Consider the following 26165-nt stretch of genomic DNA (forward strand, 5'->3'; position numbering starts at 1 on the left):
ATCCAGGTTAATATTTTACCACCTCAAGTGAAATGTAGAAGGCTTACAACCATGTAGGTTGCTTTACCCTGCCCTCTTTATGTTATAGTTGTCATATATATCTACATATATTGATATTCCTACCAGGCAGTGTTACAATTTTGAGAGGGGATTTATTTTAATCGACTTTCAAGCTATTAAGTTAGCATGCTACCATTTCATGGATACTGAACACACTAGAATCCTAGGTAAGGTACACTAGACTATGTACAGTAGACATGCACACTAGACTCTGAAACTTATGGTGACAGCAGAGGCAAGAGTATTTTTATGCTGATTATCTGAGCCACAAGACCCACAAGGCAATGCAGAAGGCCTGATGAAGCCTGCAAAATTAGTGGATTTTGGGGCCACAGGAAAGGAGCTTTAAGGGGTCTACCACTTTTATGGCAATCAGTAAGCAGATCAGCTTTTTATGTGATGGAAAATATTACCTCACCTTTCATACTTTCCAGCTGCAAAAACAATCCTGAGAAATGACCTGGATGAAAAAGTTGTCAGGGTCTTGCAATCCTTTACACACTTAGCAACATGTGTCAGCGAGACCCATTGACTACATCCCAATCATTTTTTGCTTTCATCAGTTATGCATATTTTAAAGAATCTAATAGAAGAAAAACAGACTGTTAAATTTACTCAGATCTTTACCATTTGTGTTGCTTTTCCTTCATTTTTCAACTTCTAAGTTTCTCTTTGGTATTCCTCTTTAGCCTGAATCATTTCCTTTAAGTATTCTCAAATCAATCTGCTGCTGATGAATTCTCATAATTTTCTTTCATCTCAGAATATCTTTATTTATTCTGATGGATATTTTTGCTGGACATAGAATTCTGTGTTGACCACTCTTTTCTTTGAGCACTTTAAAGATGTTCTTCCATTGTCTGGGTTTCATGGCTTCTGATGAGAAATCCAAGAGCATCCCAATCATTGTTTCCCCATATGTAATGTTTCATTTTTCTCTAGTTCTGTTAAGATTTTTAAAAATCTTTTTACAAAATAGTCTTCAGTAGTTTCATTAAAATGTGTCTAAATATTATTTTATCTTGTTTGGGGTGCATCAAATTTTTTGCCTCTGTAAATGTATGTCTCATTAAATTTGTGATGTTTGGGGCATTATTTCTTCAAATAATTGTTTTGGCCCCAATCTCTTTATCCTCTCTTTCTGGAACTCCAGGGGCAAGTATGTTAGATTTTTAAAATATTGTTCCATAGATCCTTGATGCTATGCTCTTTTTTTTCTCTTTCTTTCTTTTAAAAATCTTTCCCTGCTGCTGTCCTTCAGATTCTATAACTTCTGTTTATCACTCTTCAGGTTCATTGAGTGATTATATCTTTAATTTTTGAGAATGTTTTAATTTGAAATAATTATAGAATAAAAAGTTGCAAAGGTAATACAGAAAGGCACTATGCATCTTTCATCCTGTTTACCTCAATGGTTACATCTTATACAATTATAGTACAATATCAAATGACATTGACAGGAAATGACATTAATATGGTGTGTATATGTAGTGCTATATCATTTAATCACATGTATAGATTTGTGTAATGACTACTGCAGTCAAGATAGCAAACTATTCCATCACCACAAAAACCTCTCTGGTGCTATTGTTTTATAATTACACCCCTACCTTCACCAACCACTAATCTTTCCATTTCTGTAATTTTGTCATTTTGAGAACCATATATATATATATATGGAATTTATACAGTATGAGTTTTTGGAATTGCATTTTTTTTTTCACTCAGTACAATGCCCTTGAGATTCAGTGAAGTTGTTATATGAAGAGATAGTTTTTTTCCTTTTTACTGCTGAGTAGAATTCCATAGTCTGCATATATCAGTTTAACTATTCACCTATTGAGAGACATTTTGGTTGTTTCAATTTTGGGCTATTACAAATAGAGCTATGAACAATCATGTTCAGGTTTTAATGAAGACTTATGTATTCATTTCTCTAGAATAAATGTCAACAGTGATTGCTGGGTTGCATGATAAATGTCTTTAAAGAAAATGCAAAATTATTTACCAGAGTGGCTGTACTATTGTATATTCCCATCAGCAATGTACAAGATTGTTTTTCTGTATCTTCATCAGCATTTGGAATTGTCACCATGCTTTATTCTTTTGTGTTATTTTTAGTTTTATAGTTTTATGCTTTGCATTTCAATCTATGATTCACTTCAAGTTAATTTTTGTATAAGGTGTGAGTTTTAGGTCTAGGCTTATTCTTTTGCTTATGGATATTTAATTACTCCACACCATTGTTGAAAAGAGTGTCCTCTCTCCATCAAAATGCTTTTGCAACTTTGTCAAATATCAGTTGGCCATACTTATGTGATGCTATTTTGGAGCTCTCCCTTCTGTTGCATTGATCTGTGTGTTTATTCCTCTGCCAATACCACCATCTTGATTACCACAGCTGTATGTCTTGAAATCTGTTGGTTGTCTTTGCCTGGTTAATTAGTCACTTTACTCATACTTTATATGCTAAGTAACTTTGAAGTATATCCTGGAAATTGTGACTACAATACTGTGTAGAATGTGGGTTCTCTTATAGTCTTGTGGAGGATGTTAATTTTTTTAGCCAGTCTATCAACTCAGTTTAGACTCAGACCAAAAGTTCTGTCTTGCCATACAACCATCACCCAGGATTAGTCTGAGATTTGGGCCCTGGTTTAAAATCATAGTTCAGGTCATAGAACATTTGCCATACTGTTTTGGGTCCGACCTGCACATGTGCTTTTCAGGGGTTAGTATGAGACTTGAGCAATGGTCAAAATGTTAAGTGTTATGACATTTTAGATTTGTCCTGTCCATGCACAAACCAGGGGTGAACCTGTTACACCAAATTAGGTAATCCCCTTCCCCAAATCCAGAATTCTTGTTACACTTTCTGACCTGCAAGTTTCCCTTTTAGTGGCTCCTTTGGACAGGAAAACAAGGTTCTATTGGAGGCTAGCCATCTACATGATCACACATTTCTACAGCTGAGCCCACCCTTGGGGGCATAGCTATAAAACAGAAACTCAGAAAATTTACTCCTTTACGGATTGCTTTTCCAACTGCTGACTTCCTTCCACAATTTTTGTTTACTTTTCAGAATGCTCAGGTAGTTGCTTATGAATATTCTCAAGAGATTTTAGTTGTAATTCAAAAAGAGATAAGCTGTAGTGGACTTTAGTGTCCCGATGGAACCAAAATCTTCCTTTTATCTCTCTGGGAAGGTTTTTAGATACAAATTCAGAGTGTTTAAGATGTAGAGCTTGGGGACTTCCCTGGTGGCGCAGTGGTTGAGAATCTGCCTGCCAATGCAGGGGACACGGGTTCGAGCCCTGGTCTGGGAAGATCCCACATGCCATGGAGCGACTAGGCCCGTGTGCCACAATTGCTGAGCCTGCGCATCTGGAGCCTCTGCTTCACAACAAGAGAGGCCGCGATAGTGAGAGGCCCGCGCACCGCGATTAAGAGTGGCCCCCACTTGCCGCAACTGGGGAAAGCCGTCGCACAGAAACGAAGACCCAACACAGCCATAAATAAATAAATAAATAAATAAAATTTAAAAAATAAATAAAATAAATAAATAAAGCAAATAATTAAAAAAAAAAGATGTAGAGCTTTTCAGAGTTTCTATGTCTCCTGTGTCAATTGTGATAAGTGGTATTTTTGTTGTTATCTTTAAGGAAACTGTCCATTTAATTGAATTTGTCAGTTGTTCAAAATCTTTTATTATCCTTTTAATCTTTGTAAAATCTACAGTCATGTCCTTGCTTTCATTCCTGATATTGATAATTTATTCTATCAGTGTTATGGGCTGAATTGTGTTCCCCTCAAGTTGAAGGCTTACCCCTCAGTACCTCAAAATTGACTGTATTTGGACTGTATTTTGAAGAGGTAATTAAGTTAAAATGAGAGCATTAGAGAGGGCTCTAATCCAATTATGACTGGTGTCCTTATAAGACTAGAACACACAGAAAGACACCAAGGGTACACTGCATGATGACCATGTGAAGAGAAGGCAAGAAAGTGGCCATCTGCAAACCAAGGAGAGAGGCCTCAGAGGAAACCAACTCTGCCAGCACCTTGATCTTGTACTTCCAGTATCTAGAACCATAAGAAAATAAATTTCTGTTGTTTAAGCCACTTACTCTGGCTATTTTGTTATGGAAGCCCTAGCAAACTAATGCAATTGGTCTTGCTAATTTACTGCAGGCATACCACATTTTATTGCACTTTGCTCTATTGTATTTTGCAGATATTCCTCTTTTTACAAATTGAAGGTTTGTGATAATCATTCATTGAGCAAGTTTACTGGTACCATTTTTCCAACAGCATTTGCTCACTTTGTGTCTGTGTCAACATTTTGGTAATTCTCACAATATTTCAAACTTTTTTCATTATTATTGTATTTGTTATGGTGATCTGTGATCAGTGATCTTTGATGTTACTATTGCAAAAAGATTAGGACTTGCTGAAGGCTCAGATGATGGTTAACATTTCTTAGCAATATAAGTGTTTTTAAATTAAGGTATACACATTGCTTTTTATAGACATATGCTAAATAGCACAATTAATAGACTACAGAATAAACATAATTTTTATAAGATGTGTTAGCTTCACCCCACAAATTTTCATGCAGTTTTCTTCTTTGACCCATGTTAATTTTCTAGATATCTTGTATCTGCTGGGGATTGGTTTCAGGACCGCCCCCCCCCCCGCCCCCGCAACAGATATCAAAATCCATGGATGCTCAAGTCCCTTATATAAAATGGTGTATTTGCATAGAGCCTTTGCACATCCTCCTGTATACTTTAAATCATCTCTAGATTACTTATAATACCTAATCCAATGTAAATGCTATATAAATACTTGCTGGCATGCAGCAAATTCAAGTTTTGTTTTTTGGAACTTTCTGGAAAATTTTTTCAAATATTTTGGATCCTAGGTTGGCTGAATCCACCAACGTAGAACCTGCAGATACCGAGGGGGCTGACTGTATTTCTAATTTAATTATTTGGTGGTGCGAAAGCATATTCTATATGACATCAATCCTTTGCAATTTACTGAAACTTAATTATGGACCAGCATTTTGTCTTAGAGACTATTCCATGTGCATTTGTTGTGCGTAGTGTTCTATAAGTGTCAATCACATAGTAATATGGCCACACTAAATTTCCTATGCTAGGTGTATCATTTTCCATCTTTTTACTTATAACTTGTTTGGTCTTTATAAAGTGTCTCTTGGAAAAAGCATATGGTTGGATCTTTCTTTCTCCTGCCTTATTCAGAGTTTAGTCCATTACATTTAATTATTAATATGGTTAGATTTAAATCTACCATCATCCTTTGTTTACCATTTGTTCTTTGTTCCTTTTCCCTCCTTTTCTACCTGTACTTTTTTTGTGTGTGGGGGAGGGGTTGACATGAGTATTATTTATCATTACATTTTATCTGTTTTATTGGCTTTTAGTTATGCCTCTTGTTCTTTTTCTTTTTTTGTGTGGTTGCTCTAGGGTTTATAGTATACTTTTTTTTTTTAAGTTTTTTTTTGATGTGGACCATTTTTAAAGTCTTTATTGAATTTGTTACAATATTGCTTGTTTTATGTTTTGGTTTTTTGGCCACAAGGCATGTGGGATCTTAGCTCCCTGACCAGGGATGGAATCCACACCCCCTGCATTGGAAGGCGAAGCCTTAACCACCGGACTGCCAGGGAAGTCCCTATAGTATACATTCTTAATATATCATGATCTTTTGCATTCATATTATATTAATTCACATATAAGAACTTTATAACAGTATAATTTCACATAAACCCCACTCCTTTGTCTGATGTCATATATTTTATTCACACGTTACAAATCCCACAGTACATTTTCATTCATTTTGTTTTGAACAACCATTTGATTTTTATCTAAGAAAGAAAAAATTTTCTATTTATCTACATACTCTACTATTTCCAGAGGTTTTATTCCTTCCTGTAGATCTGAAATTTCCATCTGGAAATTCTTTGAGCATTTCCCTAAACACTTCTGTATTATGGGTTACTGACGGACAAATTATTTTTAATCTGAAAATGTTTAATTTGCCTTCATTTTAGAAGGATATTTTCTTGTGTATTAATCCTAAATTTGACAGGTTTCCCTCCCCCTTTTCCCCCACCTTAGCACCTCAGAGATGCCATTCCATTTTCTCCTGGCCTTTGCTGTTTCTAATGAAATGTCAGCTGTCACATTATTTGCTAGTAATGTGACTTTTTTCCCCCATGGCTGCTTTTGAGAATTAATTTTTATCTTGGAATTTTATTAATTTGACTATTTAAGGGTATGGATGTGGTCTTCTTTTCTTCTTATCCTGCTTGGGGTATGCTGGCTTAAGTTGATATTTTAAGTCAAATTTGGGAAAACTTCAGCCATCTGTTTTCAATTATTTTTTTCTACTTCATTCTTCTCCTGTTTGGTTCTCTCTCACAAGTCTTTGTGTCCCTGTTAATTTAGGGAAAAAAAAAATCTCTATGCCTTATTTTGGATAATTTCTAGACTTATTTTTAAGTTGTGTTCTGCATTAATCTCATCCAATTAATAGATTTTTGATTTCAGTTATTATATTTAGTTTTAATATTTACATTTGGTTATTTCTTACAGTTTTCATATATATTTCCTGAAATTCCCTATTTCTTACTCATTCTAGCTTTTCCTGTGGATTCTTTAATGTATTTATTATAGTTATTTTAAAGTCCTTGTTTACCAATTCTAACATCTGGATTATCTTTGGATCTGTTTCCATTTACCATGGGTTTACACTTCCTGTTTCTTTATATTTCTAGTAATTGTGAATGATACATGTTATTTTCTATTTTACGACATATGGAGGCAATGTAACAATATCAATGCCTCATCAAGGCAACTGAAATGAACATTTTAATGAATATCCTTGGAATGTATTTCTCATTTTTTTAATGATATACTAAATTTCATTGAATTATTTGGATCCTGACCTTTTTTCTCCAAGAACTTGGTTTTCCTATATTTGAAATTACATGAAGAAAACAACAACAACGACGTGACAGTTGTGGAAATATATCCACAAAATATTTACTATAGAATAACATCCCTGATCCTTGAAGTTAACAGTCTAGTTACAGGGAGTGCAGTCTATTACAGTTTTCCTATGGGTTTCCTATGGGCAGATTTACAGAGTCCAAGAAAATATACCTTAGGCAAAGACAGAGAAGACAAAACAGTAATCTTGATTTTAGGGGTGAATCCCAACATTACATTTTGAAAAACCAAACCAAGACTGCAGAATACGAGCAAACATCACAGTCTGAACAGATAAGCCATGCCCCTGGAAATCCAATGTAGCTGTGGAAACAGACAGCAGTAACAGAAGGATGATTAGGTAAAAATTCAAGTTTACCAGCTAAATACCAGCTACATGTAAGGGTAGAAACAAATAGGCATTAAAAACTTGAAGTAAATAGAAGTGTCCCAGAATCTGGAAAGAGTATGTGGGTCCAGTGACAGGAGAGGGAGATATAGCTAGCATCTAAGACAAGGAGCTGTCTTCTCTCTGCCCTGGTTTTAGGTTGTCTCACATTTTGAGGGCAGGCTGTTAGGACTCACTGAACTCTGAAGCTAAATTCTGTATTTGCTAATAATTGTAGTATGAAAGTGGTTTCCAGAGTTACACCAATTTCGCTAGCACCAAAGAAAACACCTGGTCTTAGCACGACTCATTGTGAGCCTCACACATATTAAAATTACACAAATACTTCTGTACTACTTATTTCTAGAATGTGTCAGTTAGATGGTTTGCCATGTGTTTCAAAAAGCAGATTTTGAACAAGCTAAGCAATTTAATTTTCCCTCTGGGTCTATCATTGAGGGTTTAAAAATCTTGTTAATGGATTGTGTACAAGTAATTCCAGTTGGGCTATTTTATTTTTACACAATCACAATTGGTGTCATTATATAGTTCATCTTTTGTGTGCCGTTTTTAAGAAAAGTGGGAAGATCCAGGATGTTCCCAGTCTACCTAGTTGTTTAAAGGGAATTTTGAGGGATCTGTCCAAGAAAATACTTTTATAGCTTAAACCACCCACGAAAGAAAAAAACCACAGAAAATCTCTCCTTTCCAATCAAACTTGACTATCTTCTCTTTCCTTAACATTTGGCTCCTTTTGTTTTCAAAATTAATTTCCTGTTGGGAAACTGAGTCTTACCCTTGGCCATCAACAAGACACTTTTTTGCCTCAAAAGTGAGGTTGTTTTTTTTTTCCCCCACATTACTTCTTGTTAAATTTTTATTTCTTATCGGAGTAAAATTGAAAAAGTGAGGTCTTTTGAAAATGGGAATTCAAGTCTGAAAACTATGGACTGTTTCACTTCCCAAATTAGTAATTTGTACACCTATCTTTGTATATTCCAACCAAATACTATACAGTATCTTTACTATTTCAATGTGCTTGAGGGTGATTTAGGGACTTCTATTTTGGGACAGCAGTAACAACTCATCCAGGCTTATTAATACTATACAAATTGTGGGCTCTCATGGGGATGGGGTCTCAAGGCAGTGTTTGTTTAAACATAGTACCACTATACAGGTTGCTTGGAAGCAATCAGTAGGTAAACTCTCATTAGTATTTAGTAACTCTGAGACCCTTCTCAGAAGATGCATGAAGACAAACTTGGTGACTACACTGTTGGTCAATGAAGAGGCAAAAAGGATCTAGATCTAACTTTTGATAGTTAATTCTCCTGGAAAACCTTGGACTCAAGAAAAATGGACAATCTTAAGGGAAACTAGACTTCAGAATGTTGTATATGTGATACTAGATAAGGAGGCTATTAGCCTAGTCACAGAATGGTTACTTTGCCATGGAAACCAGACAAAAACTGGGTTGGAAGACAGATTTCTTTGCAATAAAAATGTCTTTAGAAAATGTAAATGAAATGTTGCTATTCTTTACATTTAATCTTGAATATTCTAAATTCCATAAATAATACTGAATTTATTATTCTTAATAATACTGAATTTAGAATGTTACTGTATTTTAAACATATCTCTTTTTAATGCACATTCATAAGGTAGATTTACTTTGAAAGCTTTAAAAATACTTACTCAGTAATACATCAGGGATAAAACAAAATCACAGTAATACAGTGATGCTTCAGATATTGAGGCAAATCCTTCATTTAATAATTATCACATTAGGAACACATACTATACCCAACACCATCTTAGCATCTATGAACAAGACTCTTCCATCAGATTAATTCAGTCTAATGGGGGATGAGAGATATGCATAGCCCAAGGTGACAACTGATGTGTCAGGAAGAGCAAGCCAGTGTATGTTGGGACTGGTCCTGAAGAATGTGTGTAGGAGTTTGCCTGGTAGGAGATAAGGCAGACCATTAAACAGAATAGTATGTGGGAAAGCCCAGAGTTGTCAAATTGTATATGTTTGAGGGAAGGTGAGGAGTTGGATAAGGGCTAGTTCTCAATCTTTTCCCTCAAGCACCAGTTGAACAGGCAATCTGGGTGGAATAATTGTTACCCTATTCTTTGTTCTCTTGCTGAAGAAAGCTTATTGGAACTTGAGTGTGAATGATATTGAATAATGATAATTAGTCTCATTTGTAAAGAGAGAACAATCATTCCCACACTTGGGTGTACTTCTTTGTTAGTAATAATACCTGCTGCGTTCTTCATAATGATCAGGACACAATTTATACCTCACAATTATTCTAAAAGGTATGGTAATACTCAGTGCCAGGAGTGAATGGCTTAGGTAGATGGGGAGTTTGGTTTCCTCACAAATAACTATTAGTAGCCCTCTACCACAAGTAAACTGTACATTCCAAGAAAAACCATGTGCTTGCTGAGCAAACATGCAGTTTTAAGAGTCTCACACTTCCTTCTACTCAGACTGTTCACCCCAAGCCCTCCTAGATGGAAATTCTGGAGCTGCTCTAGTTTGCAAATTGGGAGTCAGAGAGGTAACAAGACTTACAGAAAAGTGGTAGGCCCAGAACTCAGGCGGTTAAAGTCCTAAGCCTATGTTCTGAACCACTCTTTTATTCATGGAGGGTTTGGAGGAGGGCTTTAAGCTGCAGAGAGGAATAGAATCTGACTTTTACTACTTATATCCCAACAATAAAAGTCATAACCTCTGGAGTTTGGATTTTACTTCACTCAAATGATTTTAGATACTGATTAATAAAATTGGGAGGAAAAGACAACATAATCCATGACTGCTGAAGGCAGAGAAAAGGGTTTTAAGTGTAAAATGTTTAGTTATGCTCATAAATAGCTTTAAAAAACAAATCTGTTAGTATGTAACTGGATTCTAGTATCCGTGATGAAATTTTAATTTTCAAGCTTACCATCACATTAAGACTTCTGCTCCAAGTCTTTTAGAGGAGCTAGGAGAACATCTTAAAAAAAAAAATGAAAAAACAAATATTAATTTGATCCATCCTACTGGTTATTCTTCTGCTAAAAATATATATACTTAACAATAACTTTAAAAGCTGAATTTGAGCCTTCAATTGAAGAAGTCTTTCATCAGCAATGATACAGCACTCTAGTTGTCCATAATAGGAAATATGCCTTATTTTGCAAAACCTCGAAGTTTATACCTCTATATCCATTAACTCTTAATCCTCGCAAGAAACTGGTATCATTTTATGGTTTAGAAAACTAAAATTCAGAAGCCAATGACTTAAGAGCTAGCTGTGGGGAAATGGTTTTAAATACAGAATGTTTCTACCCTATCTCACTGTCTCCCAACAAACATCCTACCCAAGTATTCGTGATTATTGATGTTTACTGTTTGAATTTGCAATATTACAACTCATACAATAGATACATGGCACAAAATTGAATGAAATGGTTTTATAAATCGAGGAGTTTTATCTTACTAAAGTCACTCAATATGAGTCCTACAGGAATAAAAAATGTACTATCAATAATTTCTCCGTATTTACAATTTATTTTTTGGTTTTCTTAAGTGAGGGCAATTCTAAAATAATTCATATATGCTTGGAGGTTGCTCTGTCTTAAGTAGTTTTCAGGGCTTCCCTGGTGGTGCAGTGGTTGAGAATCTGCCTGCCAATGCAGGGGACACGGGTTCGAGCCCTGCTCTGGGAGGATCCCACATGCCGCGGAGCAACTGGGCCCGTGAGCCACAACTACTGAGCCTGCGCGTCTGGAGCGTGTGCTCCGCAACAAGAGAGGCTGCGACAGTGAGAGGCCCGCGCACCGCAATGAAGAGTGGCCCCCACTTGCCGCAACAAGAGAAAGCCCTTGCACAGAGGCGAAGACCCAACACAGCCATAAATAAATAAATAAATAAAATTTAAGTAGTTTTCAGGACACTGATAATTCACTACAGGAGTTAGGGAGCTCGGGGATGAACAATGATCTGGACGTCTTGAACTTCTTTGGGAAATGACTTAAAAGGTCATGATGTGATTAATTCTGACGAACTCAAGAGACTTTTAAAATTGCCCACTTCATATAATCAAAAGATTGTTTTCAGTATAGAGAAAATGAAATACTTTCACTACTTATAGGGAGACCTCAAGGTCAGAAGAAAAGCAGGCCAGATGAAAGAGTGAAGGCACACATGTAAGGCCAGACTAAGAAGAACACTTTAATACATGAGTCTAAACTATTCAAAACCTAGCATACCTAACAATCAATGAACAGAGGAGGAATAAGGAGTTACAATGCCTGTTAACCTACAATATTCTTTCATAAAGTTTAAAAGAAAAACAAAATAAGTTTTAATGAGAAACTTCGGTTTGAGATATTACAGAGTTTAAGAATCCTGAAAGATTTTAACTAAGAATTAAAAAGCAAGGTGATACTTAAGGTTTAAAACAGTCTGGGAAATGTAAAGAATTTGTCATTACTGAGAAAAATGTAAGAATACACATTATGGGAAAAGACTGTTGGGATGTTTCCGTATTTATTGTTTTACTTTTATGTACGTAGATTTAACTCCAGCTAGCAATGGATTTGAAGGTCACAGCAAATAAAACTATTTTTTTGTTTCATTAAACTATATAGAACTACAAGTTCCTAATATGAGGGAAAACTTTGAGCAAAATGAGCACCAACTTCAACCATAATTTTCTACAGTAGAACATAGTTAATTACCAAAACAATTTAAACATTTAAAATATTTGATTTTGTGCATATTGAAAATGTGCAGTCTTATTTTTACAGCATTTCCATTTAAAAGAACAACTTCCAAAGAGATAGCTGTATTTTTAGCTGCTTTGTATAATCATACGTAATAGGCATTTCTAGAAAAAAAATGACATCAAAACCCATTTGACTGATTTTTCTCTCTTCTTTGAGACTCTAGTCCACATATTATGTCAACTCTTGATTTTCCCTGAATGGTTTATCCATAACCCAGAGTCTTTTCCCTTTCACTATCCTGGCAATTTCCAGGCTTCCAAAGATAGAGCTGGTTATAATTAGACCATGGTATGATGTAGTGTATGTTTCCCAATGCATATATTTGCCAAAAATAATTTTTGTACTGTCTGTTTTATATTATCCATTTAAAAATTTTTACCCCATCATTAGTGCAAATAAGGCCTGATCAATATTTGAATTTTTGCTATGTACGTTTTACATGTATATTTTATCTTCCCGATTCTGATATTTAAAAACCTATTCTATGCTGATTAAAAATTTGAATATACCTAATCCAGTTTTAAATGAAAGTGTCATCTGAGCTATTTTGAAATTCTTTTGCTTTAATATATGGTAAATATGAATTAAACACAGGAAAAAATATATAGAATTGAAATGCCCCCCAACCTAGAATAATGCTTATAAGAAAAATTATACGTTTCTCATTAAAAAACTCTGATAATGAAACAATAGACTATATAGCTCTACAACTTAATATATGTCAGCAAGAATATAAATACACTCTCCTTCCCCCTTTCTCTATCCTCTGGCACTTAAAAAAAAGCATTTGTGAGTTATCAACATAGTTACCTTTTCAAGAGAAGCTGTTTCAAATAAAAATTTAAAAAATCACTTTATTGTAGAGCAAAAAATATGACCAAAGATTTCCACTATTCTTCTTTGGCTTCAGAAATAAAATTTAGTTTCCTTTCCTTCTCACTCCTCTGAGATTTTAAAGACTTTTGGTTCCTTCCCCTTGTATACAAGAATTCTCCACATTTCTACCTTAAAAACTAAACTGGAGAGAATGTACTCATCTATACTGCACAAGCAAAGATCAGAAGCATAGCTACAAGTAGGGAGGATGGGAAGCAGGCAGTAATGAAACGTACTGTCTGTAAAGTACTTAAAGATAATAAAACAGACTAAAAGTTGGCTTACTTTTTGTTATCACCATGTACCAGTGATAGGGTCAGAGACAGTACGTTCTTCTCTGGGGTGAAAGGTTCCTACTGGCATGCCCCCTCCCCGCCCCCCGCTTCATAAGCCACTGAAGGAGACTCTACTCATTTTATCTCATAGTCTCCTGGTTTATTTCTCATAAGATGCCCTCACCTCAATGAAATTAGTTGATGAACAAGCACTGTCCTTATACTGTATCAATGGCTTTGACACTTAACTAATTTTCTTCATGCCCAAACCACTGTTTCGTGTGGCTTTATATCTACCTGCCAGAAAAGCAAGGACAAATATAGGACTACTAAAAGAATACAGATTATAAGAGAAAGCAAGATATTTAAAGAAAACATTAGGCTGCAGCTTTTTCATATAGATTAATTAAAACTAAATCATAGGTGAAGAAAAAAAGTCCTGAAAATCAGGGTTGCATTTGGGGAAATGTAAAGAAGGGCACAGTTGAGTTAGATGAACAAGGAAAAAAATGCCACATTTAAAATGTAATTAAAATTGTAATAAATGTATGTAAGTTGAACAAAGTTAGTTTTAAAAGGGAATGGTTAGTCAGTGTTCCAGCTGGTATTTTTCTTATTCAGTACTCAAATATTCACCTGAAGTTACTTTTGGGAGCAAATTTATTAGACTTCAAGATGACTTCGTATTCAGACTGAAAAAGTCAGTAATGAGTATACCACATAGCTTACAAAGCACCTTCCCATAAAATGCATTATCTTGTTTGAGCTCCAAACAATCCTGTGAGTCAGACACTATAACTAGTGGGAAGCAGCACATGTACCTGAGGATAGAATGTTGGCCACCACATAGTATCTACCACATAGCAATTGCGTGAACTTGGGAATATTGGCTGCTTTGTACCTTGGTTTCTCCGTATGAAAAATGGGGATGATGAATGTTCCTACCTCGTAGCTATTGTGGAATTATATGAGGTAATACACGTAACACTTTAGTATAGTACCTGGTCCATGAAAGTGCTCAAGAAATGCTCCTATTATTATTTTACAGGCGAAGAAACAGACCAGGAGAGATTAAATTCAAAGTCATGTGATTACTAAGTAGCAAAGCTAGAAGCAGAATTCTAGACTGGATATATTCCTACTACCCTGTACTACCTATGAATATCTACTTTTAATTAGAGTATGGATTAGCCTTTGCACTATTTTTACAGTTTATTTTTTGCAGCTGAAAATGCCATTTGAGTTTGACAAATTCAATGGTATTATTAACATCATTTTCTTTTCTTTCAGTGGGAATATAAGTTAATCACAGGAAAAACGAATGGTCTCTATGGACAACTAGGGTAGAGACTACAATCTAGAGCTAGAAAAAATTTTGTCTTTTCTTTAAACCTCAGAAAAATGGAAATAAAGTTTGCTAGTTGGTAGGTAGCAGAAAGACTGCAAACTCTGTGAGCACAGGGATATTTGTTTACTGCTAAATCTCAAGACTCTAGATTAGTAGGTATACAAACAAACATTTGCTCAATGACTAAATATTTAAACTGAAAAAGTCAACTTTAAAACATGTCCTTAACAGTAGGATTTACTTAGCTATGACATGCTTTCCTTTCTATTTTTAACTGTGTAACTAAAAAGTCTATGGTCACCTACCATAAAATAGAGGATTTTTATTAAAAGATTCAGAGTAAGAAATAAAAGACTAAATAAGGCCTTGAAGAGCTTTATTGAAATCTGTATAAATAAACATGCACATTTCAAATGTAAACTCAAGTGAACTCAAGTGCAGACAAAATTTTAACCTCTGTCATGCAGGAGGTTAGTTTACATTAAAAAAAAAAAAAAAAAAAAGAAAGAAAAAAAAGAAAAGAAAAGAAGAGAAAAAAGGAAAAACCCAAAGCAGCTTTAAAAATACCAGGATGAAAAACCAGCTTTAATATCACGGTATAAAGCAAAGCCATGATCAACATACCTCATTTATCCTGGTCAAATGCATTTCTCTTTCACTTTTAAATGCTAACATAAATAAATAATTTACCAAAATGTGCACTCACAGAGTGAACTTTTATTTACAATACACAATTTATAATCTATTGTATTTGATTAGTTCAAGTGAAGAACATTATACTTTTTGCTTTAATAACAGTGGGACACAAAGCAATTTCTCAGGTAGTCGATATGTGAAATGTGCCCCAGCATTTATTTTCTATTAAAGGCAGTATTGTATGCCAACTGACAATACATTCTTTCAACTAGATCAAAGGGAAAAAGCAGCAAATGAAAAATGTTTCAAATGTTCACACATATTTTTGGCATCCTGGATCCTTGAATGTGGTGAACTAAAATAAAATTCAAGGTTTGTATACTTTATATACTGTACAGGTTCTGACTCTGGAACATGCAAATGCCAATTCTCTTGTAACAAGTTACCTTCTGAGAAAAGCTGTAAGGCTATGGTGAATTCCATCAGGAACACACAAAGAAAGTTAACAGACCTACCTGTAAAGCCAATTGTCCATTAGTGATTTAAAGGCCAGTATATGAAAAAAAATTCTCATCTAAGCTTGATGTAATTATTACTATGGATACAGAATACTATTAAGTTTGTCCTTATATTACAATACTTGGGAGAGCTAAAAGTTGCCAAATTACCAAAAAATGGGGTAGAGAAAAACAGACAGCCAAAATTTTAATTTTGGACCAACACCAGATTAAAGATATGCATTTTAAAGTAAGTCAAAAAGAATTTGAATATCTAAGGAATAGATCCCAATAGCAGTAAAAAATACTTACATTTAACTGAAAAGTGACTTTTGATGAAGTGTGAAATCTAGAACCTGTTTCCACAGTAGTAATAAGATGAACATAACATTCTGGATTTTTTATGATACTACAAAAGGAAATAACTTTTTCAAGATTATTTCTTGTACCATGATTTGGTTTTATAACAGGCCCACATTGACTACCAGGTAAAGATTTGAAAATTTGGTTTTCCAAGAATACTACTGCAGTATTTATGCCACATGGATACCGCAGCTAAATATCATAGTAGTATATGTGGCAGCTTAATGCACATGAATTAGATTATCCAAAAACTAAGTTCAGCCATAGTTTTCTTGCATTATTATTTGAGCAAAATAAATGACCAACATCCACAAATTTAACATTTGTCATCAATTAACTCACATCCAAAAAATTAAAGAAAACATAATTCATCAAAACAGCAGCAAACTTAAAAGGGATTTATTTGTGATTTCCTATATATATTTAGCTTGTAAATACAAGACTGTAAATGTATTAAGAGACAATTTCTGTTAAAGTTTTCATTGTGTTTCACTTCAAGTACTGCACAAGTTAAAATCTGATAAAGGATTTACATTCAGTTATCTGAAACTCCCCATCTCAGACTTTTGTTTAATGTGGTGGGTAACTTCATCATTTTGATACCACCAGCAGGAAAGTCTCTCTTTTATGGCTTCTAGAACTTTCATTAGTTAGTGTGCATACAGTTTTCGTTTTCTATATCATTGTCATTATCATTGCTATCTTCATCACTTTCTAATGGGATGCCTGTGGCAGCTGAAGCACCTTTAGTTTCTCGGTCAAGAGGAAAAAAGCCAGTTCCACTGAAAGTGTCTTGCCTCTGGTAGAAGAGTACATATGCTGCTTTGGACTGTTAAAACAAAAAAAAAGAATGTTAAAATGGTTATGATTCTTAAAGGTTACATTAAATACAGTATGAATTTTTAGCTGGTAACCAATTTTGGTGACAGGACATAAATCAAGAAAACCACACATGGTCAAATGGGGGTTACTAAAATTGAGTAAATATAAGATGACTTCTATATATAAAGGAAGAATGGTCATTGGATTTAACATTTTTATTCTCTTCTAAGTTAGCTGGATAGATAAATAAATCCAACTGTATCACAGATTAACCTAGTTACTCTAAAATGAAATAGAATTCTATGCTTTCTTCCCTCCTGTCTCTAAGGAAAAGGTAAGCTTCTTTCTAATAGTAATAACTTCATTCTGTATTTGCTCTAGATTCTAACTTTTCTTACCATCTTAAGGATATTGCTCCATCAATCATCACTGTGTATCTTTAATGAGTCCTAATCTACTGGACTTTTGGGCATAAAAAATACTTAAGTCGTTTCCCATCAAAAATCCCTCTCCATTGTACCTCTTCTTCTAGCTGCCATATACCTCTTCCTCTTCCTCACAGCCAGGCTGGAAACAGAAAATCTAATATTCATCATTCACGCTCACGTACACTCCTCAATTCAATGTGACTGCCACAACCATTCCAACGAAATGGCTTTCACTAGGCTCAAAAACCTCCTATTAACAAATTAAATGGATGCCTTTTTTAGCCAATCTTTCTGTAGCATTTAATGCTTTACTACTCCTCTTTCCTGCATTAAAGCATTTTTGGCTTCTGTTACACCACTTTTCCTTAGATCTTCCATCTCTACAGTTTCTTCTACTTCTCTGTGGGCTCTTTAAATCCTGACCTTCAAAAAAAATCATGTTCTGTCCTCAGCCTACTGCTCTTTCTCAATCTGTATCTTCCCATAGGTGACTCATTCGAACCTATGGTTTTAACTGCTACCTAAGACAGACAATTCAGATTTATAACTGAAGCCAGTTCTCACCCTTGAGTTAACTCACCCTAGTCCTATTAGTCCAATTTCCTAATGGAAATTTCCACATAGCTATTATACATGTATCTCAAACTTCACAGCAAATTTTCTTCCTGTGTTTACTATCTTAGTGAATGTGGAAGAGTCATCTTCATCTTCTCCCTCTCTGCATCTTTATATGTAATCTTAATCAAGTTCTATTATTTCTATCCATTAAGTAGCTCACAAATCCATTCTCCCCTTGCCTATATACTTACTACCACTACTTTAAATTTAGAAGCTCTTGTTGCTTAAAACTTACATGACAGCCTCCTTTCCTCTGGAGACAATAATGACCTTTCTGCTTCTTTACTCAGTGCCCTCCAACCTGTCTTCTAAAGTGTTCTTAAGACATGTTAAGATGCAAATTTAATAATGTTCTTCTATTACTTAACAACCATCCAATACTTCTTACAAACTTTAAGAAAAGGTCTAAACAACGAAAAACGTCATCTTTCTTGATCTGAGTGCTAGGTTTAGCCCAAGCCTAATTTCTGCTCCATATCCTCAACAAGAGAGTCTTTCCTTTCAGTAACACCAAATTATTTGCTGTTCCCCTAAATGCTATATTCTGTCATGCCTCCTTGCTTTTGTAGGTACTGTTCTTTTTGCCTAGAATACCTTTGCATCTTTTGTCTAATTTACCACTATTTGTATCTGCAACTCAGGTCAAACACCACTTTCTCTATGCAAACTTCCCTGCACTGGCCCTGTCTCCTTAAACCCCAAATCAGTTGAGACAGATGCCTCCAAACTATACAGCCAAGATATTTAATAGTAATTATCATATACAATTGCCAATTCACTTCTCATCACCTTTAGATTGTAAGCCTCTTGAAATCACAGATAGCTGTCTTTTAACCTTGTTTAGAATAAAGTGCTATATATAGAAGGTACTCAAGTACTTGTTGACTAAATGAAGAATTGTCATTGTTAAAATGTAAGGTAACATCAAATTCACTTACTGTATATAAACAAGATATATTATTTATTTGAAAGCAAGATTAGGGCAGTGTTGTCAAATAGACTTTGAAGGACAATGTAGGCAACTTCAGGATGTTTTGGTTGGTAGATTAAAAAGGAGAACAGAATTGAAAAATGAGGGATATGATATGAAATTAGAAGTCTAAATATAAACTGAAAATGTAGTTAACTTAGGCATATACACATTTTAAAAAATATTAAAATATTAAGAGTTCAAAAGTCTTTTTGTTCTTTGTTACAGCTGTAGGGAGATAAGCAACGGTACATAATTTAATATATAAATATATATAAATTATATACACATATATAAAAATATGAAACATCTACAGAGAAAATTCAAAATAATTTCATATCTGTTCATCCAATGACCAATTAAAACTATGCCAGTAATTGGGCTCAGAAGTTTATTAATTTATTAAATTGAACAATTTTAGTTGAAGACTTTTAAAGCATTATAAACTAAAAAAGTAAAAAACTAGTCTCTGCCCTCACGGAATATATAATTTGAACCAGGAAATAAAGTAAAGCAGTCAGTGCTCCCCAACATCACCAGAAAACCTCTGTACAGGAAATATCATTACATGAGCAAATACCTTAATTCTCATACTTTGTAATACTGTCATCAACAAGTAAAATTTATAGAAAGGCAAAATTTATAGAATAATAAATTCTTATTAAGCAATTCTTAGTTTTCTTCTTAGAACATACTAGTCATCTGTTCATCAATCAATATCTGATAGTAAAAATGTGCTCTGATGGGAAACAAAACAAATGTCAATATTTTGGCTCCAGCTGTGGCTGATAAACTGATGCAAGTGTGAGTAGATGTAACTTCCTAATTTTTCTACTATTCAGAAAACATCAAAGTAACAAATACACAGGGTTAATTTTTTAAAAATCTGTAATTTGTTTTATATAACTATATCATTTTGAGTTTGCATATGTAATTGTCATAAAGGAGAAGACTTTAAAAATCTGAGGTATGGTAAGGCCCTTAAAGAAGTGGTTTTTTTTTTTTCTATTTTAGCATTCTGACTTTAAGCAGTCAATGTCTAGAATGTCTGAGCCTATTTTTCAGGGGAAAATGTAATATTTTCATTAGAAAACTCCAGTTTTCATGTTGAAAACCAGAAAAATTTTCATGTTTCAACTTATGCTTCTGTTAGTGGGCAAATTTAGTGGACAGATTTCCACTTAGAGGACAATTTTAAGTTTCTTTAAATCAGAGCAAGTCTCTCACCTATTAGAATTGCTAGAATATAGACTATAGTGTTCCATGGGCCCCTTTTAAACAGTAGATTCCTTGATTTTCAGGAATAAAAGACACACTTACCACAATCTGGTCTTCAGATGCAGTTGAGACACTACTGTCATCAAAGTAGTACCATTTTCCATCATCTTTATTTTTTGCGAAAGCAGTATCTAATGAAAAAATATAATCGCTTCTGTGACTTAAATGAGCTGTGGTTTCCTGCGAGGGAACCCTCAAAAGTTTAAAACCATTTAATATAGGGAATACCTATTAAAATTACATGATAATCATCTATATAAGGCCTATCTATCATGTATTTAAGTGATTCCAATGATTAAAGGTTTTTAGAGTAATTTCCTATAATCTAGAAGCCTATGATACTTTCATATAAGTTGAAATATGTGACTTTTTCCATCCCAGGGACAAACAGGACAGATTTATTATTTTTTAATTCACAGAATAACAATGCTAATGACAATAACTGGTGATTAACATTTATGTAGTGCTTCTGGTGTATCAGGCACAGGGCTATGCACTTTACATGTATTATCTCGTAAAGAAGGTACTATCATTACTATTCTTCTGATTTTAGAGATGGGGAAAGGGAGGCATCAAGAGAAGTTTAATTTGTCCAACAGTATAGTGGTTAGGTAGCAGAGTTAAGATTTAAACTCAGGCCTGTTTCTGATTCCAAAGTTTGAATATTTAACCAAAATTTAAATTTTCTATGACTAATATTTCTCCAACAATATTATCTCATTGATTTGTAGAGGTTTTTACACCAGAATCTTTTCCAGTCTTTAACAAAGTACAGAACAAAGGAAAGGTAAAAAACGATCAATTGATCTGCACAAATTTTAGGGATCTGCTTCATCTTTAAGTTAAAAAAAAAAAAGCCCACTGCTCTCATCCATACTTTGTATAAACTATCCAGTAACTGAGGAAACAAAGTTGCAAAATGTACTCAAAACAATTATTTGCTGTCATAGCTTCTAAAAGTGACCTTACAGGCTTTGTCTTCTAAATAGTTCTACCCCTCTTAAAATTATTGTTCTTCTGGGTGGAGCCCATTATGGGTTATAAATTTGTCAATCTGAAATCAAGACCACCACACTCCCAAATTTAAAGAAACATATTTTCAGACCAGTAAGTCTGAAAATAAAAAGGTAAGATTTAACAATAATATAAATTTATAAGAGACAAATCTAACAAAAAGGCACACAGAGTTTGCAAATGAAATCATGGTATCAAAAGAAAGCTAATAAAGCAAATTAATATTTGTAATTCTGAGAAAAAGACAAAATGAAAAATGAATGTCAAATTCTGGTAAAAGGAACAATAGAGAAAGAAGAGCTACCCATTTTAAACATAAATGCAACTAATAATGCAAAAGAATTAATAAAACTGTTAGAAGAAACAGATAAATCAACACTTTAGTAGGAGTCCTAACAAATTCCTCTCAGAAAAAGAATGAACATCAAAAATAACCAGAGGGCTTCCCTGGTGGCGCAGTGGTTGAGAATCCGCCTGCCAATGCAGGGGACACGGGTTCGAGCCCTGGTCTGGGAAGGTCCCACATGCCGCGGAGCAACTAGGCCCATGAGCCACAATTACTGAGCCTGCGCGTCTGGAGCCTGTGCTCCGCAACAAGAGAGGCCGCGACAGTGAGAGGCCCACACACCGTGATGAAGAGTGGCCCCCGCTCGCCACAACTAGAGAAAGCCCACGCACAGAAACGAAGACCCGACACAGCCAAAAATAAATAAATAAATAAATAAAATTAAAAACCAAAAAAACAAACAAAAAAACCAGAGATAGTAATGATCCGAATACAACTGATCAGATTAACTGTAATGGAAATATAGAACTTTATGTTTGAATGGGGAATATGTATGCTTTTCAATTACACAAACATTTAAGGAACAGACCATATATTAAGCCACACGGAAGCCTTAATAAACTCCTAGGATTAATATAATATAGACAATGCCCCTAAATGCTATGAAATAAAATTAAAATTAAGATAAAAAGGAGAGCTTTATAAAACCATATATTTGAAAAAGCATATGATGAGATAATCTTGGGATAATCAGAAAATTATAAAGGAAACTAAAAACATATAGAATTGAAAGACAATGAATACTATATTTCAATATTTATGGAATAGTGATAAAGGAATATTTAAAGGGAAATTTACAGCTTTAATTATAGCCTTCAATAGAGGGAGAAAAAAGGAAAACAAAAAGTTAATAAGCATTCAACACAAGAAGCTGGAAAAAGAGAAACAGAGCAAACCCAAATTAACAAGAAGAAAAATATACCAAAGGGAAGAGAAGAAATCAATGAGATAGAATACATACATGTATAATAATAAGAAAAATGTAATAAAATAGAAAGCTAATTCTTTGACAAGACAGAAAAGAACAAAAAAGGGACAAAAATACAGCACAAGAGTATTACAAACAACTACTCTCAAATATATTGGAAAACATACATTTTTAGAAAAATGGAGAATGCCAAAATGTACACATTTTGGAAAAAGAAAACTGAATATACTTCAATAAGCATGACATAAATAGAAAAATTTATGACTGTAAAGCCCAGATAGTTTTACAGGTGAATTCTACTAGACTTTCATGAATAGTTAATTCCTATATTGTACTAGCTGCCCCAGGAAACAGAAAAAGAGTAAAGTATCCCAGCCTGTTTCATTAGGCTAGACTGTAATCTTGATTCCAAAGTAAGAACAATATAAAAAAATTACAGTATCATTTCACTTATGAATTAAATTTTAACAATCCTAAATAAAATCAGCTAACCAAATCCAACTGGGTATATTAAAAAATACTTCAAGACTAGGATTTATCCCAGAATGCAATGCTGATTCAACAGAAAAACCTATCAATTGGAGAGCACGGACTGGTATAACCGTCCTGGAGAGCCATCTCACAGTACTTTACTCTATAACCCAGCAATCTTACATCTGGGTATGTAGCTCAATGAAATTCTCACGTAGGAGACCATAAACAATGTTTATTGCTCTTGTGGTGGTAGAAAGTTAAAGGCAATTTGGATGTCCACCATGAAGCGAAAACAGAAATAAAATATGGTAGATATATAAATCATGAGTGGTTAGAAGCAATGAATTAAATTGACACAAAGTAATATGGAGACGTCTTAAGTGTCAAGAGAGAAAAGTAAGATCCACAGCAGAGTAACAACCATGTAAATTAACAATGATGCACGATTCATGAGAGCTCATACATCAAACAAGTTAGAAACGGAAGGGGAAGGAGAATGGGGAAGGACAGAAGCTCTGAATGGACCAGTGATTTCCTGTGCTTTGAACTGTGGAGCATGATTAACTCAATCCTCTACTCTTGATGTTAAAAAAAAAAAAGGTTCAAAAGCTGATTCATTCATTAATCAATATCTATTGAATGACTACTATATGTAAGACACATCTCACATTTTCCCTTTAAGAAGTAATAAATAGGGGCTTCCCTGGTGGCGCAGTGGTTGAGAACCTGCCTGCCAATGCAGGGGACACGGGTTCGAGCCCTGGTCTGGGAAGATCCCACATGCCGCGGAGCAACTAGGCCCGTGACCCACAATTACCGAGCCTGCGCGTCTGGAGCCTGTGCTCCGAAACAAGAGAGGCCGCAATAATGAGAGGCCCGCCCACCGCGATTAAGAGTGGCCCCCACTTGCCGCAACTAGAGAAAGCCCTCGCACAGGAACGAAGACCCAACACAGCCACAAATAAATAAATAAAAATTAAAAAAAAAAAAAGTAATAAATATCTTAAGGAAAAAGGTCTGGAGTTATCAAACACCATGATTTTAGTAAAAAGGTAAACTATCGGGGCTTCCCTCGTGGCGCAGTGGTTGAGAATCTGCCTGCCAATGCAGGGGACATGAGTTTGAGCCCTGGTCTGGGAAGATCCCACATGCCGCGGAGCAACTAGGCCCGTGAGCCACAACTACTGAGCCTGCGCGTCTGGAGCCTGTGCTCCGCAACAAGAGAGGCCGCGACAGTGAGAGGCCCGCGCACCGTGATGAAGAGTGGCCCCCGCTCGTCGCAACTAGAGAAAGCCCTCGAACAGAAACGAAGACCCAACACAGCCAAAAATAAATAAATAAAAATTAAAAAAAAAAAGGTAAACTATCAACTTACAGTGTCCTCCTCCCATCCCTCCATAGTGGTTGGAAACAGCAATCAAATTATAGCGGCAAGGACCTGCATTTGGATTAATTAGGAATTCCGACATATCCAAATCACTGTTTAAAAAAGAGACCAAGTTAGTTTTATGTTTTCCCTAAATGTAATGAATTCTACTCTCTTTTGTCAGTGTTGTTTGACTCTCATTTAAATGTATTCCCATCTATCTATCTATGTATCTATCTATCTCACTAAAGAAATTACAAAGAGCCAAATAACTTTATAAAACAAATTATATAAATACCCTTGAGATTTGAATGTTTTGGCAAAAATTTTCTTAGGGATTGAGAATTTAAAAATTCTCCAATGATTGTTGTTATTCAGATTAATGTTTTCATGCTAATACATTTCTCTCTTAGTATATGAGGAAATACAGACATCACCATTTACCATCTGGGTTCTTTTATTTTTTAAAGTCATTTTCAGAAATGATTTATTTAAGGAAGAATAAAGGGACAGTGAAAAACAACTTTCTTAGAAATTTTATCATAATTTAAATATAAGTATATATTTAAATATAACCCCAATATCTATTCTATATTTTTCAGGTTTTGATGACCTCTGTAACCTAAATGGGTAACATTCTCTGAAATACAACCAACTGTTTATATAATCTAGCATGTATGAAACTGGAATATGACCATTTTATAGCTTATTATTTCTGGTTATTCTTCTTATATTTACATAATTAAAAAGCAATTATGATTCTAAATTTCAAATACATCTCTAAAAGGTTCTAGCTTATTACTTTTGTTTCATCTTGTACTCACATTTTCAAAATGCTGTATTCTTGAAAACTTTGATGGCTCATAATTTTGTTTTGTTAAAGAGAAAATTAGCTTTTTTGTTCTATAATTGCAAAACGTTTTCAATTTTAAATTTATAAACACCAATTAGAATAGGCAAGCCAAAGAATGTTTTCAATATTACATCACCTATTTCCTTCTAATCACCTCTGCATGCACACACACCTGCCTTCAGTATTTGTTTACTTACTAACTGTATTAAGTACATTTGGTGCACAAATATCATGAAATATGAAAGAATACTACCAATTTTTTTTTAGCGAAATGGGAGAGTAGCATGTTCTTGTCACAAGATAGCGTGTGATAAAGTCCTTCCTGTACTCCATGAATGAAGATACACTATTCCCTTTTTGTCCTTCTGAATTCTCAATTATGTTTAGTGAAAGCTTAAAAGAAAAACAAAAAAGGCTACCAAGATGCTGTCTCCAGACTTCTTTACACATTTTTACAAATAGGATGTCATACTCTGGATGCTGCAATAGGAAAACTGAAGGATAACAATAGGGATGACTTATTACACTACTGCATCATCCTCCTTCTAAGTAATTCCGTTATTCTGTTTTCACATTAGTCTTTTTAAAAAAGCATTTAGAAATAATTGAGGATTAATGATGAAATAAGTCCTGGGAAAAAGAAAATCACTAAGATCCCATGAAGTATCTTAGATTTATAAACAGGGCCAGTGAACTCATAAGATAATGTAACACAGAACGAGTCTTACTCTGTTTTTTAAAAAAATATATTTTCTCTTTGTTCTTTGAAAGATCTCTTAAGAAGGAATAAAAATTGTTACCGATCCACACAAACTGTC

The 26165-nt window shown here is 34.4% G+C and overlaps 1 protein-coding gene across 5 annotated transcripts in view; it reads right to left on the minus strand.

The window, feature by feature from the left end:
• Positions 1-15113: 15113 nt before the first annotated feature.
• Positions 15114-26165, minus strand: part of USP15 (ubiquitin specific peptidase 15) — a 121736-nt gene continuing 110684 nt past the window's right edge. For all 5 annotated transcript variants that reach the window (XM_007179732.2, XM_007179731.2, XM_057556516.1 and 2 more), the window contains 3 exons: positions 24504-24607; positions 20409-20497; positions 15114-17079 (listed from right to left, as the gene is read on the minus strand). In XM_007179732.2, the coding sequence (XP_007179794.1) occupies positions 16897-17079; positions 20409-20497; positions 24504-24607 (376 nt within the window). In that variant the 3' untranslated portion in view covers positions 15114-16896. The remainder of the gene's footprint in view (positions 17080-20408; positions 20498-24503; positions 24608-26165) is intronic.

Source organism: Balaenoptera acutorostrata, chromosome 11 (assembly GCF_949987535.1).
Source record: "Balaenoptera acutorostrata chromosome 11, mBalAcu1.1, whole genome shotgun sequence".
NCBI lineage: Eukaryota > Metazoa > Chordata > Mammalia > Artiodactyla > Balaenopteridae > Balaenoptera > Balaenoptera acutorostrata.